Source organism: Schistocerca piceifrons, chromosome 3 (assembly GCF_021461385.2).
Source record: "Schistocerca piceifrons isolate TAMUIC-IGC-003096 chromosome 3, iqSchPice1.1, whole genome shotgun sequence".
Taxonomy (NCBI): Eukaryota; Metazoa; Arthropoda; class Insecta; order Orthoptera; family Acrididae; genus Schistocerca; species Schistocerca piceifrons.
Window position 1 is genome coordinate 222,018,686 of NC_060140.1, and position 18,119 is coordinate 222,036,804.

At 44.0% G+C, this 18,119-nt stretch overlaps 1 protein-coding gene across 1 annotated transcript in view; it reads right to left on the minus strand.

The window, feature by feature from the left end:
* Nucleotides 1–18,119, minus strand: part of LOC124788531 (proton channel OtopLc-like) — a 132,927-nt gene that overhangs the window by 66,047 nt on the left and 48,761 nt on the right. Inside the window, exons 8-9 of the mRNA XM_047255802.1 lie at nucleotides 4,442–4,590; nucleotides 2,794–2,803 (exon numbers count right to left, since the gene is read on the minus strand). Of these exons, the coding sequence (XP_047111758.1) occupies nucleotides 2,794–2,803; nucleotides 4,442–4,590 (159 nt within the window). The remainder of the gene's footprint in view (nucleotides 1–2,793; nucleotides 2,804–4,441; nucleotides 4,591–18,119) is intronic.

Genomic DNA, 18,119 nt, shown 5'->3' on the forward strand with positions numbered 1-18,119 from the left:
ACAAATGCTGCGCAGCTAGCGCCATTCGACGGCCAACACCGCGGTTCCTGGTGTGTCCGCTGTGCCGTGCGTGTGATCATTGCTTGTACAGCCCTCTCGCAGTGTCCGGAGCAAGTATGGTGGGTCTGACACACGGGTGTCAATGTGTTCTTTTTTCCATTTCCAGGAGTGTAGTATGAAATCAAGGATAAACACGTTGAGGACTGCATGAGCATTGTATTCATTACGTTGCATCGTATTACCAGAAACATATCAAAGAGTGAAAGGATTTTCACAAACACGATAAAATTGAATTGTCAAAGAATAAATAGTTTTCTCAAAGAATAAATATTTCTCCATAATCCGCGTATTATTCTTCTAAACGATGTATGTCTTCTATTATACACTTTCTAAGATAGCATTTGTCCTTCCTCGGTGTTCAGGCTGTCATCACACCAAATTTCATCGAAATCGGTTCAGAGTTGTATTAATATCGATAGAGTTATATAAATATGGATAGTAGGGCCGGAAGAGAAAAAAATCGATTTGAGAAATGCTGTTAGAGACGATTGTTGAAAATTGATATATTGATAAAGTAAGAATTGAGGAGGTTCTCTGCGGAATCAGCAAGGAAAGGAATATATAGAAAACACTGACAAGAAGAAAGGACAGGAAGACTGGACATATGTTAATACATAAAGGAATAACATCTATGATACTACAGAGACCTATAGAGATTAAAAACTGTAGAGGAAGACAGAGATTGGAATAAGTTCAGTAAAAAAATAATGACATAGGCTTCAGTTGCTAATCTGAAATGAAAAAGTTGACACAGGAGAGGAACCGGTGGCGGGCCGCATCAAACCAGTCAGAAGACTAATAACTAAAACAAAAAAGAAAGAGGCAGATAACAGACTCACTTGTGTGATTCTTCCCATTTCTGTACTAATGGTTCAGCTGACGTGTATCGTGATATTGTTAGTGGTATACAAACCCTCAATTGACCTTATTAATTGTTAAGGAATACCATACTCCCGAGAAATTTCCCATAACTTAAATCTCACAATCCAGTCGAAGGACTTTTCACGATCCACAAAAGCCATATAAATCGGGAGAAGAAAGTCTCTATGATTTCCTGTTTAGCTGGTTGACAGGGGAAAAACAATCCATACATGATCTAACCAGGCTAAAATCGTTCAGAAAAGTATCTGTTATAGCACTTAATCCTTTGAAAGATATCTTGGCATATATCTTATAATACAGTTCAGTATCCTTGCACCTCTACAGTTTTTGCATTCATTCCGGTCTTCTTTTGAAAATATATTAAAACTACTGAGCTCTGCTAACCTTCCGCAAGATGACCATTCTTCCCCAACGTATCAATAAAATTTCGAAGCCTACGCTAATAATTTTTGTGGTCATATTTAATAAGCTCAAAATTTGTTTTGTCACCTCCTACACACTTTCTATTTCTGCTGGACTCTATTGCACCTTTCATTTCTTTATAGGAGACTGAATCTCCACTCATATCTGACCGAGTTGTTGCAATATTTTCTTTTTTCCCTGTCGATAGGTTTTGCAGGCAATCTAGCTACATTTCATCAGAGATATTACTCCGCCGTAGGCCTTACGTGTTTTCCATAGACATTGTATTCTAAATTTCCAAGGACTGCTTCGAAATTCTGCCTTCTTATTCTCATTTCTCTTTTAACTAATTCTGTTTGCCGTTTATAATCAATGTGAACCTGTAACCCTCTAGTATTGACATATTTTAAATATGCCGCTTAGTTTCTTTTGCCTGGTCTTCATTCGAGAAAGGAAGTCTTCTTTTGGTCTCATATTTCTTCCTCTTTGCTGTAGCCTCCTCAGCTGATTTTATTGTTATGTTACCAATTTCTCGTCTAGACTTCAGTGACACATAATAGCAGAAACCATGGAACTCCTGAAATTTTCCCGATACGTCCAGCCATCTTTAGCTGAGATGACTACTACTGGAGATCCAACATGCATTCACGGTATTTATGCCGAGTGGCCGAGCGGTTCTAGGCGTCTCAGTCTGGAACCGCTCTACTGCTACGGTCGCAGGTTCCAATCCTACCTCGGGTGTGGATATGTGTGATGTCCTTAGGTTAGTTAGGTTTAAGTAGTTCTAAGTTCTAGTGGACTGATGATCTCAGCTGTTATGTCCCATAGTGCTCAGAGCCATTTGAGCCATCTATACCGAATCTAGCGCATGCGAAACGTGCTAGCGTCTTTCGGCGCATGCGTCAGATGATGACACGTGCGGGACAGCCGAGTGGGGTGTGCTGCCCTCGGTGGAAGTGAGAGATGATCTGATCACTGAGTATCGATACCATTGTGACTGGATAATTTCAATTGTACGATTCCAATTTTTATCCAAGTGAAATCAGTTGACACGATTTATAAGATTATCGGCAAGACGTAAGAGTACTTCCACACATTCTCTGATTACTGAATCCCAAAAACTAAAAATTGGAGCTAAAATTTGTTTACCATTGTATTCCATTGAGTGTCCCATGGACTCGTTACATCTTATTGGTAACTTATTCAGTACTGACCTGACGCCTTTGTTTGTACATACTCTCTCCTAAATCTACTTCTTATTTAATAACGAATCCTTTGAACAAGGCGTCGCCATTGGGAGTCCTTCGTCCCCTGTGGTGGCTAATCTTTTTATGGAGGACTTTGAGGACAAAGCACTTGAGTCTGTTGTTCTAAAGCTCACAGTCTTTTGGCGTTATGCAGATGATACTTTTGTTGTACGCCCTCATGACAGACGAGAGCTGGAGAAATTCCTTTGTCACTTAAACTCATTTCATGAGAACATCAAGTTTACGACTGAGACTGAGAAATATGGGACTTTACCCTTTCTAGACCTGCTAGTATTCCGTAAGAATGATGGGCCATTGCATAGAAAACCCCTGCACACAGATCTGTATCTCCAGACGTCTAGCTCCCAAAACCCTGCACAAGCCTCCGGTGTTCTTATTACCTTAATACCTCGGGGGCACGTAATATCGGACGATGAAATCCTCCACACAGAATTAGAACACTTGGAGAAGGTTTTCAAAAAGAAAGGCTACACTTCACGCCAAATAAGGAAGGTGATTCACAGCTACAATGGCCGAGCGGTTCTAGGCGCTACAGTCTGGAACAGTGCGACCGCTACGGTCGCAGGTTCGAATCCTGCCTCGGGCATGGATGTGTGTGATGTCCTTAGGTTAGTTAGGTTTAAGTAGTTCTAAGATCCAGGGGACTTATGGCCTCAGAAGTTGAGTCCCATAGTGCTCAGAGCCATTTTTTGAACCACAGCTACAATAGCAAGAAGCCACGCACTATGAATCAATCGCGTTCCTTTCATATGACGGGAATGTGTCTTCTAAAACAAGCATATTAATTACGAAAAGTAAAATCAAGGTTATCTTACGTCCACCAGCGAAGAGCTTGGCCGACGACTTACCACGGAAAGAAGCGGGCGTTTAGAAAATTCCCTGTGAGTGTGGCGCCGCATATATAGGCCAGACGCCATGAACTGGTCAGGAGCGTTGGTCAGAACACGAAAAAAGCAACCGTTATCGGCAGCCGTCAAAACCAGCAGTAGCAGAACACACTGTTTGTATGGGACACTCAATGGAATACAATAGAACAAAAAATTTAGCTCCAGTTTCCAGTTTTTGGGATTTAGTAATCACAGAATGGTGGAAATACGTCTTGCCTATTATGACGGGGTCGTTCGATATTCATTGATCAGACCATCTGTCACTCCTACCACAGAGGGCAGCACGCACAACTCGGCTGTCCCGAGCATGTCATCGCCTGACGCTTGCGCCGAAAAACGCCAACGCATTTCGCATGCGCGAAATTGGACATAAATACTGTTGAAGCACCTGAGATCTTCAGTAGTCGTCTGCCCAACTGACGATATAAGGACGTCTCTGGGCCGAAATAGCGTAGCATAATGTCGACGGGATCAGGCTGCACACCCGAAAATTATTAGAAGTAGAAACGTTATTCGAAATAACTAGACAGGAGTTTCATGCATGATGCAACGGTAATAATTATGCATGGCAGAGTAATAATGGACTTAATGTAGGTGTTTTTAGCACAGAATATTGTGGTTGCGGTTTGTGAGGAGCAACAAGCACCACTTACTGATACTTATAATTACTCGATCGCAGCTGCTCGTTAACAGATGGATATGGGTGAGAACATCTGGTAGATTTTCACACAGCCAATTTGTTAGCGCTGAAAAAGATTGAAGCTAATCCCTGGTGGATTACAAACAGTGAAACATCAGTTAATTCATTAGGTAGTTGATCGTAAGTTGTATAGCATGTGGAAACAAGTTATTATGGGGCATGTAATTTGCGAGCGTTCTTCTGTTGATCTACGCCACCGACATTAGCTGTATATTGTAAGAAGTGGTGTGGACCGCACTCACTCACCGTGGTGGTCGCCGTGCATGGCGAGGTGCACGATCTCGTGCTTGGTCTCCTCGACCAGCACGTACAGCCACTCGCACAGGTTTGTCGCCGTCATGTGCATCAGGCCCAGGCGGGACACCACGCGGTACTCGTTCAGCTTCAGGTCCTGTGCAAAACCCACAAGGAGAAACTTTATATTATGTTCATTTTTGTGAATATATGCTCTAATTGGTAATTACTACAATAAATCCTTCTAATGTTACGTGATAATTTTTTGTCACCAATTCCATGATTCTTGGGACCGTATTTGCTTGAAATTAGATTGGCAGAGAACTGGATTGATAAAGGGAAGGATTTTCTAGTAGGACGTCGGACCATGTATTATCCCGCATCAAAGCACAACGTTTTCCGGTGCGTCCGAAGGGAGTGTTTCAAGGAAGTACTTAAGTATGATACATCGTTGGTGGCTGTTTTCTACTAATGGCGGCTCGACAGCCTCTGTCTACATCTACATCTGCATCCATACTCCGCAAACCACCTGACGGTGTGTGGCGGAGGGTACCCTGACTACCTCTATCGGTTCTCCCTTCTATTCCAGTCTCGTATTTGTTCGTGGAAAGAAAGATTGTCGGTATGCTTCTGTGTGGGCTCTAATCTCTCTGATTTTATCCTCATGGTCTCTTCGCGAGATATACGTAGGAGGGAGCAATATGCTGCTTGACTCTTCGGTGAAGGTATGTTCTCGAAACTTTAACAAAAGCCCGTACCGACCTACTGAGCGTCTCTCCTGCAGAGTCTTCCACTGGAGATTATCTATCATCTCCGTAACGCTTTCGCGATTACTAAATGATCCTGCAACGAAGCGCGCTGCTCTCCGTTGGATCTTCTCTATCTCTTCTATCAACCCTGTCTCGTACAGATCCCACACTACTGGGCAGTATTCAAGCAGTGGGCGAACAAGTGTATTGCAACCTACTTCCTTTGTTTTCGGATTGCATTTCCTTAGGATTCTTCCAATGAATCTCAGTCTGTCATCTGCTTTACCGACGATCAACTTTATACGATCATTCCATTTTAAATCACTCCTATTGCGTACTCCCAGATAATTTATGGAATTAACTGCTTCCAGTTGCTGACCTGCTATTTTGTAGCTAAATGATAAGGGATCTATCTTTCTATGTATTCGCAGCACATTACACTTGTCTACATTAAGATTCAATTGCCATTCCCTGCACCATGGGTCAATTCGCTGCAGATCCTCCTGCATTGCAGTGCAATTTTCCATTGTTACAACCTCTCGATACAACACAGCATCATCTGCAAAAAGCCTCAGTGAACTTCCGATATCATCCATCAGGTGACGAGCCAGTTGCTCGGCCACCATGGGGCAACACATGCGGTAGGTGGCCCATGCGCTGTGTAGGATGCATGGACCCACATACCACGACAGTTTTCAGCTGTGGCATCAGTTTTCAGCGGTATTCAGCAGCAGAAGTGTCTCTCCTGAAGAGGGCCGACAAATGCATTGTAGACACATCGTGTCATGTTGGTTTCAGGATCCGACAGCGATTCCTAGGACGCTACCATCAATTGTTACACCGGGAAAGCCAAATATCGTTTCTATTCTAGGAAACGGTCTTCAAAATGCACATTGTCTTTTCGATGTATTATTTGCAACGATGGCCGCAAATTTTCCTCTTTTTCCCTGTCGCAGAGGATAGTGCAACGACGAAGCTGCGCCCCATCCCCTCCCACCCCCTCGGGATTGGTGGAGCCGATTTTGTCACCACGCCTACAATCACCGTTGGGTGAGCTTATAGCGTAGCGAACATCGGTTGGGAGGGACGGTGAGGGGTAGTGCGGAGAGTATATCAGCGGCTCTCGAGTCTCTAAACGGCCAGTTCATCAGCTCACCTGATGATAGCGTCAGGATCGAACGTCGACATATCGTGGATACCAACAACAGGCAGTACACAATGGCATAATTTTGTTATAAATTATGACGGGAGAGTATTTGCGTAAATCTTAAGGAAACTGAAAATCGAGAAAAGTACGAAAGAGTATCTGTGGTAGTATGCAGGATGTTTGTGCGATGATGAAAAACCGTTTAGACGCTGGTGGACTAGCGGAAACGAATCAGTTTGGGATTGGGAAGACAAAAATGACTGAACCGATTGTTACAAACGGGTCGCGGTGTAACTCTGCCGGTTCCTAAAATTGTGAGATAGGTAAGCAAGACAAACTTGTAGTCGTACATCATGAGGGCTGACGACATGGAACTCCACGGCAGATATCGTAATCCGTGTACTGACACTATCAGTCCTAATGAATAGAGCTGTAGTATTACGATATCAGTGGAATGGCTTTTGTGCGCAGTTATGGAATTAGCAGACAAAGCATTTTAGTACGAACAACGAAATGGAGAAGCTACGAAAACTGACAGGTTGTATCACGGCCACTATCCACATATGAGGTATACAAAACTCTCTCTGTTTCCGGAAGAGTTTCAGCACTTAAGCGAAGCAGCGCGGTTTATATCACATTACATTGACCGAAGAGAGCAATGAACTGTACTGGCTCCAGATTTAGAAAAAGCAGTACTCTATCCTGTGTATGAAGAGCCTTCGGTCAGTTGCCACTGACAACGGTGTCGCGCTGATTACTGTTTATAAAGTAACACGGGAGTGGTAGCTAACCTAAATTATACGAAGAAAATGCAAGCTTTTTTCTTGCCGGCTTCAGATCTAGCTTTGTGTTGAGCCAATGGATGGCGTAGAGGTGAGTTGCCGACCCACATTTCCCTGCGTGTGTTCTTTCCTCGGGTAAGGCGTGTTTCACCAGAGACGGATTCCTAAACAGTAGCAGTAATCACGTGCACTAGCTAGTCAAAAGTACCAGGATAGCTACACTACTAGCCATTAAAATTGATACACCAAGAAGAAATGCAGATGATAAACGGGCATTCATTGGACAAATACGTGTATTGTACTAGGACTGACATGTGATTACATTTTCACGCAATTTGGGTGCATAGATCCTGAGAAATCAGTACCCAGAGGAACCACTTCTGGCCGTAATACCGACCTTGACACGCCTGGACATTGAGTCAGACAGAGCTTGGATGGCGTGTACAGCTACAGCTGCCCATGCAGCTTCAACACGATACCACAGTTCATCAAGAGTAGTGACTGGCGTTTTGTGACGAGCCAATAGCTCGGCCACCATTGACCACACGTTTTCAATTGGTGAGAGATCTGGAGAATGTGCTGGCCAGGGCAGCAGTCGAACATTTTCTGTATCCAGAAAGGTCCATGCAGGACCTCCAACATGCGGTCGTGCATTATCCTGCTGAAATGTAGGGATTCGCAGGGATCGAATGTAGGGTAGAGCCACGGGTCGTAATACATATGATATGTCACGTCCACTGTTCAAAGTGCCGTCAATGCCAACAAGAGGTGACCGAGACATGTAAACAGTGGCACCCCATACCATCACGCCGTTACAGCAGTATGGCGATGACGAATACACGCTTCCAATGTGCGTTCACCGCGATGTCACCAAACACGGATGTGACCATTATGATGCTGTAAACAGAACCTGGATTCTTCCATTTGCCATTCGTGCACTCAGGTTCGTCGTTGAGTACAGCATCGCAGGCGGTCCTGTCTGTGATGCACCGTCAAGGGTAACCGCAGCCACGGCCTCCGAGCTGACAGTCCATGTTGCTGCAAGCGTCGTCGAACTGTTCGTGCAGATGGTTGTTGTCTTGAAAACGTCCCCATCTGTTGACTCAGGGATCGAGACGTGCCTGCTCGATCCGTTACAGCCATGCGGATAATATGTCTGTCATCTCAACTGCTAGTGATACGAGGCCGTTGGGAACCAGCACGGCGTTCCGTATTATCCTCCTGAACCTACCGATTCCATATTCTGCTAACAGTCATTGGATATCGACCAACGCGAGTAGCAATGTCGCCATACGATAAAGCGCAATCGTGATAGGCTACAATCCGCCTTTATCCAAGTCGGAAACGTGATGGTACGCATTTCTCTTCCTTACACGAGGCATCACAACAACGTTTCAACAGGCCACGCTGATCAACTGCTGTTTGCGTTTGAGAAATTGGTTGGAAACGTTTCTCATGTCAGCACGTTGTAAGTGTCGCCACCAGCAGCAACCTTGTGAGATGTTCTGAAAAGCTAATCATTTTCATATCACAGCATCTTCTTCCTGTCGGTTAAATTTCGCGTCTGTAGCACGTCATCTTCGTGGTGTAGCAATTTTAGTGGCCAGTAGTGTATAAGTGGAAACTGATATGGGATGTTGCACCGTTCCCCTTTGTAACGGCTTGAACTCTGCTGTGGACATTTTATATGAGATGTCTGAATGTCAGTGAAGGAATGGTAGCCCATTATTTCTCAAGAGATGAAACCAGAGAAGGTAGTGAACTTGTACACTGGGTCTGGAACCAAGTCGACGTCCTAGCTCACCCCATGGGATTAAGGTCGGCGCTCTGGCAGGCCAGTCCATTTTCCGAATGTTATTGTCCATAAATTTTTGCCCCACAGATGCTGCTTTATGGCAGGGAGCATTATCGCACTGATACATACAATCATAATGTTCAAATAATTTCCCATTTTTTCATAATACACAATGCTGTTCAATGTGATCATATTCTTCCACATACAGCGTTTTCTTAAACACAATAAGGGGAGCACGTCCATAGCACGAGAAACATCACCATTCTGTAACAACACATTATCTGTACTACACTGTTGGCATTACTCATGATGCCAGCAGCGTTCTCCAGCCATTCGCCAAACCCAAACCCCTCCACTGCATTGCCTAGAGTGTGCTCCATCACTCTTTTCCAAATGGTTCAAATGGCTCTGAGCACTATGGGACTCAACTGCTGTGGTCATAAGTCCCCTAGAACTTAGAACTACTTAAACCTAACTAACCTAAGGACATCACACACATCCATGCCCGAGGCAGGATTCGAACCTGCGACCGTAGCGGTCGTGCGGTTCCAGACTGTAGCGCCTTTAACCGCTCGGCCACTCCGGCCGGCCACTCTTTTCCAGTCATCAACTGATTAGTTATGTTGCCCCTTACCCTGTCAAAAGCGTTCTTCAGCACTGACTGTAGAAATCGGGGGCTTTGAGGAGCTGCTCGGCTATTGAATCACATTCCTTTTAACTCCTTACACACAGTCATTCTGCTAGCTACACAACTGGTAGCACTTTGTAACTCACGAGTGATTCCTTTCGCTTACTTCATGCTGTTTCTTTGCGTCCACCGTCTGCAATGCTCGACGGTTCCTGTCCGTCAGTACACGACGGCTGTCTGGTCTTGGTTCAGCTGGGGTTGTATCTTCTCGTTTGTAGTTCACAATCATATCACCAGCTGCCGACTGGGCAAATTTATAAGATGTGAAATGTTCCTCATCTATTTCTTATTCAGGTGACATCTAGCGACTTGTTCACGTTCGAACTTACTGAGCTTTCCTGATCGATTCATTTTGCTGTTACTGCTCCTTTACTGACAACTCAGTAAAGTGCCCAAATGTGGAATAATTTTTATATCAACTTAATTTATTGTGCTTATGTCTGATGCGTATAAAAGTGGTAACTGACAGAACAATATCTTATTCAAAACAAACAGTAATGTTAATTGCAATAAATTATATTTTAGAAATGTTCACTTGTTCTTCACTGGACACATAGTGGTCCTAATGTGAAATACTGTAAACCACACATGAGGAAATTTAATATCGACTAATTTAAGTTAACAGATGTTCGAAGTTTGTGAACATTATAACCTGTAAACGCATTAAATCAATACTCTGTTTGGATTTTATCGTCAATTGTCACATTAAGAAAATCACATTTGAGGAATACCAGTTAACTTTTTGAGTAGTTCACCAGTTTTTTTCACATGATTCCCACATTTGAACTACTTTTTTGGCTTCATTGTGATACAGAAAGGCGACTGAACGTTAATAAGGAGAGAACGGTACTGCTTTCTCTGCCGAGGTGTCGCTGTGGTAGCAGCTGCACTTTTCCAACACATCTCACCATCGTACAGACTCAACACATCGATATTTCAGGTTAGGTAAGTATTCCACGTTAGGGCAGCTTACCCTGATAGCCACGTCCTTTATGCTGGTTGGCCTGCCTCTCGTGTCATCTACTCGTCAATTCTGCAATTCACAGTGGTGGCCGGATCCTTTTGATCAGATATTGTAAGAGCCGTCAGCAAAGTACTGCAGTGAAATGTCACAGTCAATAATTGGGGAAGAGACCTAAATCTCTCTCTCTCTCCCCTTCCCTCCCTCCCCAAAATACCTCCCTACCACTGCCCACTGACTGCACAACTATACTCTGTGTTTGTGAAAGACACACTCTCCAGAGTACTGGAAACTATTGCACTTCATCGTTGTGCACGTGTGTGGTTCCAAAATGACGGAGCCCTAGTTCATTTTGCGTAGTTTGCTTGTGAACACCTGAGTCACATGTTCCCTGAAAAGCAGGTCCTATTTAGTGGTCATCTAATTCACATGATACAACTCTCTGGCCCAATTCGTGTCTCCTAGTGAAAACACGTGGAACGTTTTGTATACTAGGCACCTATGAAGAATGTAGAGTATCCCCTGGCAAGAAGTTTCTCTACGTGTCGCTTTAATCTAACAAAGAGTAGGGAATCGGCCGGCCGATGTGGCCGAGCGCTTCTGGGCGCTTCAGTCTGGAACTGCGTGATCGCTACGGTCGCAGGTTCGAGTCCTGGATGAGTGTGATGTCCTTAGGTTAGTTAGGTTTAAGTGGTTCTTCGTTCTAGGCGGCTGATGACCTCAGATGTAAAGTCCCATAGTGCTCAGAGCCATTCGAACCATTTGAATGGGGAATCCTCTTTGAGCAATTATTGTGAATACAGAATCTAATGCGAATTGTTCTGATAAATACAATTATTACAAAAATATGTTCACTTCGATTATTTTCATCAACAGACATTTTGAAATTTCCCACCATAGCTTATACGACTCAGGACCACTGTTCCACATATCAGATTCTACATTTCCCTTTCTCTACAATCCCTGCGAGTTTGTGTCATCTTCTCGGAAATACTCTGCGTACAAGTAAGTAACACAGTACACTGAAAGACCTGGAACTGTTGCATGGAAATCTAGTACAGATTTGAAACAATATGCCTCAAGCAAGCCTTTCAACTTAGATCTGCAGATATGAGATACACCACTCATTCGTTTTCAGTTTTGCTTGAAGACTAAGCTATGCACCTCGGAGAATAGTGTACACATCATTTTACTGTTTTACTGTGGTTGAGAAAACGTTATCCAAGAATGTCTTTGGCGAATACATGGTCTTGCTGTAGTACGTGTGGCTATAGATCATGACGAAATGAGAGGACGCAAAGAGAACAACGTTTATTGTTGCAGTGCCCGTGAGAGTAAAGATTATTCTTATAGTGTCATTTCATGTCAAGTGATCTAATATTAGAGATGGTCTTCACTTGACTATCTCAGATCTTCCTCAAATTATTTGTGCAGTTTCTAACCGGACTTAATATGTCTTACAATTTGTGATTCACAAATTTCAGTACTCCGTGTACAGGAACCCCGTACATGATGCACAACAGTATGTCGTTCGGACATCACAAGTCTTTTGACTAAGGCTGAAGTGATTTGTTTCATTTACTAATTGTGGCAAAGCTGAAGTAGTTGGTGCGATATCTGAACGATGTGCGTCGTGCGCATTCAACACTGAGGAGACAAAAGTCATTGGATAGCGGGAAGCACCTATGCAGATTGTGTACCCAAGGCTTAAACGGACAGTGCATTGGCGGAGCTGTCATTTGTATTCAGGTGATTCATGTGAAATGTTTCCGATGTGATTATGGCCGCACAACGGCAATTAACAAACTTTGAACACGCAATGATAGTTGGAGCTAGACTCGTGGGACATTACATTGTGGAAATCGTTTGCGAATTCAATATTCACAGATTCACAGAGTCATGACTGTGCCACGAATACCTAGTTTCGGGTATTACCTCTCACCACGAACAAGGCAGTAGCCGATGGCCTTCACTTAACGACTGAGAAAAGTGGCGTTTGCGTAGAGTAGTCAGTGCTAACAGACAAGCAGTCCTGTGTGAAATAACCGCAGATATCGATTGGGCACGTATGACGAACGTACCCGTTAGGAATGTGCGACAAAATTTGACGTTAATGGGCTGTGGCAGCAGACGGTCGACGCGAGTGCCTTTGCTAAAAGCACGACATCGCTTGCAGCGACTACTGGAAAAGCGCAGCCTGGTCAGGTGAGTCCCGATTTCAGTTGGTATGAGCTGATGGTAGGTTCGAGTGTGGCACAGAGCCCACGAAGTTGGGACACAAGTTGTCAACAAGGCAGTGTGCAAGCTGGTGGTGGCTTCAAATAGTGTTTACATGGAATGGACTGTGTCCTGGTTATGTTCTGCTACTTTTAGGCCATTTGCAGCAATTCAAGGACTTCATGTCCCCAAACGACGATGGAATCTTTATGGATGACAATTCATAGCACCGGACCACTATTGTTGGTGATTGGTTTGAAGATAAACCTGGACAATTCGGGCGAATGATTTGGTCACCCAGGTCGCCCGACATGACTCACATCGAGCATTTATGGGACGTAATCGAGAGGTCAGTTCCTGTGTAAAATCCTGGACTGGCAACACTTTCGCAGTTATGGACAGCCATAGCGGCAGCATGGTTCAATATTTCTGCAGCAGACTTACAACGATTTGTTGAGTCCATACCACGTCACGTTGCTGCACTAATCCGGGCAAAAGGAGGTCCGACACGATATTGGGAAGTATCCCATGGCTTTGTCACCTCAGTAAATAGGTTTTATCTTATTACATTCACAATTTTTGCTCTAAGTGACACTCAATGCCTTCTAAATATTTTGCACGAGAAAATTTTCGCAAAGTTTAAGTAGGTTCATCGCTTCACGCAGCTGGTATAGGAAGCTCTCGTGTTTGGGACCTTGTCGTCTAGTAATCAGTATAAAACGCAGACTCAAATACGATATGCCTCTCTCTCTCGTCTCCTTAAAACACCCGATATATCTTCTTCGCTAAATTGCCTCTACACCATCGCCATGAAGCGGCCAAAGGTAGTAGCATCCCATCATATCAGTATTCCTGCGGCTCTCATACCGTCTTTCCTTTAACTATATCTCTTAATAAAGCACCCATGGCTTTTCTCATTGACAACTCCTCAAATCTTGAGGGAAAAATCAAAATGAATCTTGTGGCTCATCAAACTTTCGTAATCTCTTGAAGTTTTTTCCAGTATGTTGATTAAAATAGAAATGCAATGTGATTCTCACTTGTTGTTTAAGAACCTTGTAATAACCTCCTCGAACAATACTGAAGCCTCCGCATAATTAACTGTTTTTATTCAAATGTGGAATTCAAGAAACACAACTTCTTTCAATATCGCCTCACATAGATGAAAAACAAGTATCGCATTCTCTATCTTTAGGTAAGACATTCACAAACGGTTTGATTAAACGCAGCATCATGGCTGAAAGTAGTATCAGATTGTGATCGGAGGCTTTCCCGGCGTATGTGTTGTTTCCAGCGATCTCGGGTGTCCAGCCGTGCCAGCCGGGGTGGGGTGGTCGAGCGGTTCTAGGTGCTTCACTCTGGAACGGAGTGACCGCTACGGTCGCAGGTTCGAATCCTGTCTCGGGCATGGATGTCTGTGATGTCCTTAGGTTAGTTAGGTTTAAGTAGTTCTAAGTTCTAGGGTACTGATGACCTCAGATGTTAAGTCCCATAGTGCTCAGAGCCGTTTGAATCATTTTTCGTCCAGCCGTCTGCGATCGTTGAAGTCCCACGATAATTCGGCGAATAACCTTTCCTCCATCAGCAGGTGGTTCTGATGGAACTTCAACGATCGCACCCGGCTGGACACCCGAGAGTCTTTGAAACAACTTCGGATTCAGGAAGCTTTTGTGCAAAACATTATTCTTTACGATTTTCAAAGATTTTCATGCAGTCCATTTTATTCTGAACCAATATTGATCTTCTGCTCCTTGTCCGAGTCACAATTAATATTATCCATTGAATCAAGATATGCATATACAGAATTAAAATCGCTAAAATTCAGTTGATATATATAGGATGTTAATTGTAAAAAATTAAAAGAAGAATGGTAGGTTCACAAAAATAGTGAAAGAGCGAGAAAGGGAAGAGGAAACGAAAACGACTTCAAGGGTTGAGAAGGTCTGTGATGTTACTGCAGTGATTAAAAAGCCCGAGTCTAATTTACAAAGACTTTGGCAGTTTGAGTGCACTTATCAGTATGACGTTTCATTCCGTCTGATCCACGTGCATTAAGTAATTCGGTTGGGAAGGGTGTCATAAGGCCGTTATATCCTCTCGTCAGGTGAGCTGTCCCACAACTGTTGAAATTGGTCCTTGGTATCTTTGATGGAACAGAGATGACGTCCTAACTGGTTCCACAGTTGTTCTATCTGGGACAGATATGGTGATCTTGCTGGCGTGGAAATACCTCAATATCATGCGGACGATTCCTAGAGACAAGTGCTATATCTGGAGGAGTATTATCCAGTTGAAAAATAACTGCGTGATATTGTAGAGATAACATACACTATGTGATCAAAAGTATCCGGACACCTGGCTGAAAAGGACTGAAAAGTTCGTGGCGCTCTCCATTGGTAATGCTGGAATTCAGTATGGTGTTGGCCCACCCTTACTCTTGATGATAGCTTCTGCTCTCGCAGGCATATGTTTAATCGGGTGCTGGAAGGTTTCTTGGGGAATGGCAGCCCATTCTTCACGGAGTGCTGAACTTAGGAGACGTAAAGATGTCAGTCGGTGAGGCCTGGCACCAAGTCGACGTTCCAAAACATCCCTAAGGTGTTCTATAAGATTCACGTCAGGACTCTGTGCAGTCCAGTCCATTACAGGGGTGTTATTTTCGTGTAAACACGCCACCAAAGGCCGTGCGTTATGAACAGGTGCTCGATCGTGTTGAAAGATGAAATCGTGATCGCCGAATTGTCTTCAACACTGGGAAGCAAGAAGTTGCTTAAAACATCAATGTAGGCCTGTTCTGCGATAGTGCCACGCAAAACAACAAGGGTTGCAAGCCCCCTCCATGAAAAACACGACCACACCATAACACCGTCGTCTCCGAATTTTATTGTTGGCACAACACACGTTGGTAGATGACGTTCACCGGGTATTCGCGATATCCACACCCTGCCATCGAATCGTCACATTGTGTACCGTGATTCGTCACTCCACACAACGTTTTACCACTGTTCAATCGTACAGTGTTTACGCTCCTTACACCAAGCGAGGCGTCGTTTGACATTTACCGGCGTGATGTGTGGCTTTATGAGCAGCGGCTCGACCATGAAATTCAAGTTTTCTCACCTTCCACCTAACTGCCATAGTACTTGCACTGGATCCTGATGCAGTCTGGAATTCCTGTGTGATGACCTGTATAGATGTCTGCCTATTACACATTACGACCAACTGTCGACGGTCTCTGTCACTCAACAGACAAGGTCGGCCTGCATGCTTTTGTGCTGTACGTGTCCCTTCACGTGCCAGTGTGTGTTGAAGTTCCTTCAGCCACAACCATATGTGATGTGAAGTCGTACTCTATCGCTTCTCATGCCTAGAGACTACGAGTAACACCGCTGCTCCTCACTAAAACATTGGATCAATAGGCCCTCTCCCTAGGTCGCCGTTGTACACTGCACATCCACGATTCATCGTTGAACGCAATGCAACGCTGTTCATCAACAACCATGCTTCCCGATCGCGTCAGCTTTTCAAACGCTGCCGTTTGTGTTGTGTTGTTAATGCTAGTCTACGCATGAGTCGGTAATTCCCTAGTCTGTCCGTTGCTAGTCTGGGAGCAGTAGTGCAGGATGACACACAATGCTACAGGGAATCAGTTACTTGTTCCTGGATAGCTCTCACAGGTGTGAAGGCGTTACGGTGTTCTTGGCGCATAATTCGATGATCCTCCCCTGTAATGGTCAGACGTGGTCCATCAGAACCTCGGCGACTAGTGTACCTTCACTCATGTTCCCATGCAGTGGAAAATCGGGCCACTGTCTCATCCGATGGCTCCGCAAACATCTCGACCAGCCGGACAAATGAAGACCTACAATGACGTCGCTTTCGAACTCAGTCAGATACTGACAATGCTGTCTGATATGTGTGCGGGGCATCTTGTGTCCTTAACAGTGATCATACTACATCTGAAGCTATTCACACCCTTTTACATACCCTACAAAGCCGGGTAACTCCACTAAATACGAATAAAACTACTGCACTCTTGTGGTCGTTCTGGCTATCATCGAGAACTGCAAATCTAATGAAATTTGACTCTGTTTCCTCCTTCTCGCTTGCGTGGCTTTTTATATCGTCCAATGTGTTATGAGTCTTCACATGAAACACCACGTGAATAAATTTCATTTGTTAAACATTATTTCTTTGCTAGCCTGTGTTACTATTAGGTTGGTACATAAGTTCGTAGCGTTTTTCCATAAGTCTAATAAACACAATAGACACACGTTACAAAGACTATAGTCATCAACAATATAATCTCCTTCACTATTTACAACAGTTTGCCAATGCTGGCATAATTTTTCGATTCCGCAACTGTAGACATCACGTGGTTTTGAACCAACACACACGTCGAGCCATGTTCGGAGCGCATTTTCATCGAAAAAGGAAGCTCCTTGATGGTTGTTCGATAGACAGCGGCAAACGTGAAAATCTGACGGCGCAACATCAGGTGCATAAGGTGGGTGTGGAATGGCTTGCAAAACCCAAATCGTGTATAGTGTTTTCTGTAAGTCTTGCAAAATGCAAGTGGGCGTTACGGTGGGGTAGTGTCACTTCACGCGGTGTTGCTGTTCGTTGTTCACGGACCGCGTCTGAAAGACGTTTCAGCTGTTGACAGTAAATGTCAGCGGTGTTGGTTACATTTCGGGGAAGCAATTCATAGTACAACATGCTGTCATTGTTCCACCAGATGCATAACATTGTCTTTTGTGTATGCGTGCATGTCTTTTTAGGGGAATTTCTGCTGTGTTTGGGGTCAATCATTTCTTTGTTTTCTTTATTTTAGCATTAAGACACGATTTCTCGGTGTCGCACACGAGCCAACTGAGGAAGAGCAGCAGACATGCACATATGGCCACCTACTGATTTTTGTGATTTTGGATTAGTGCATACGGTACTCATACACACGATTTTTTAACCTTCCCGGTTGCATGCAAAAGTTGAATGACGATGGAATGATCACAGTTCATCACATTTTCCAATTCTCGATTACTCTGACGTGGAACATTGTGGATTAGTGTGTTTAAATTGACTTCATCAAACCTCAAAGGTCTTCCTGAAAGTGGAGAGTTTCTAGTGTCAAAACGATGTTCCTCAAAACGAGAAAACCTTTGGCTTGCCGTGCTCTGTTGAATGGCATTATCCCTATAGACAGCGCAAATATTTCTGGCTGCGCCCGCCGCTATCACCTCTCTAGTGAACTCAGACAGAGGAATATGTCGGAAATGTCCAGATTTTTCCACTTGGCTCTCCATTTTCAAGCGTCCACAGCTCCACTCACTCTCTCCAACTTACAAAA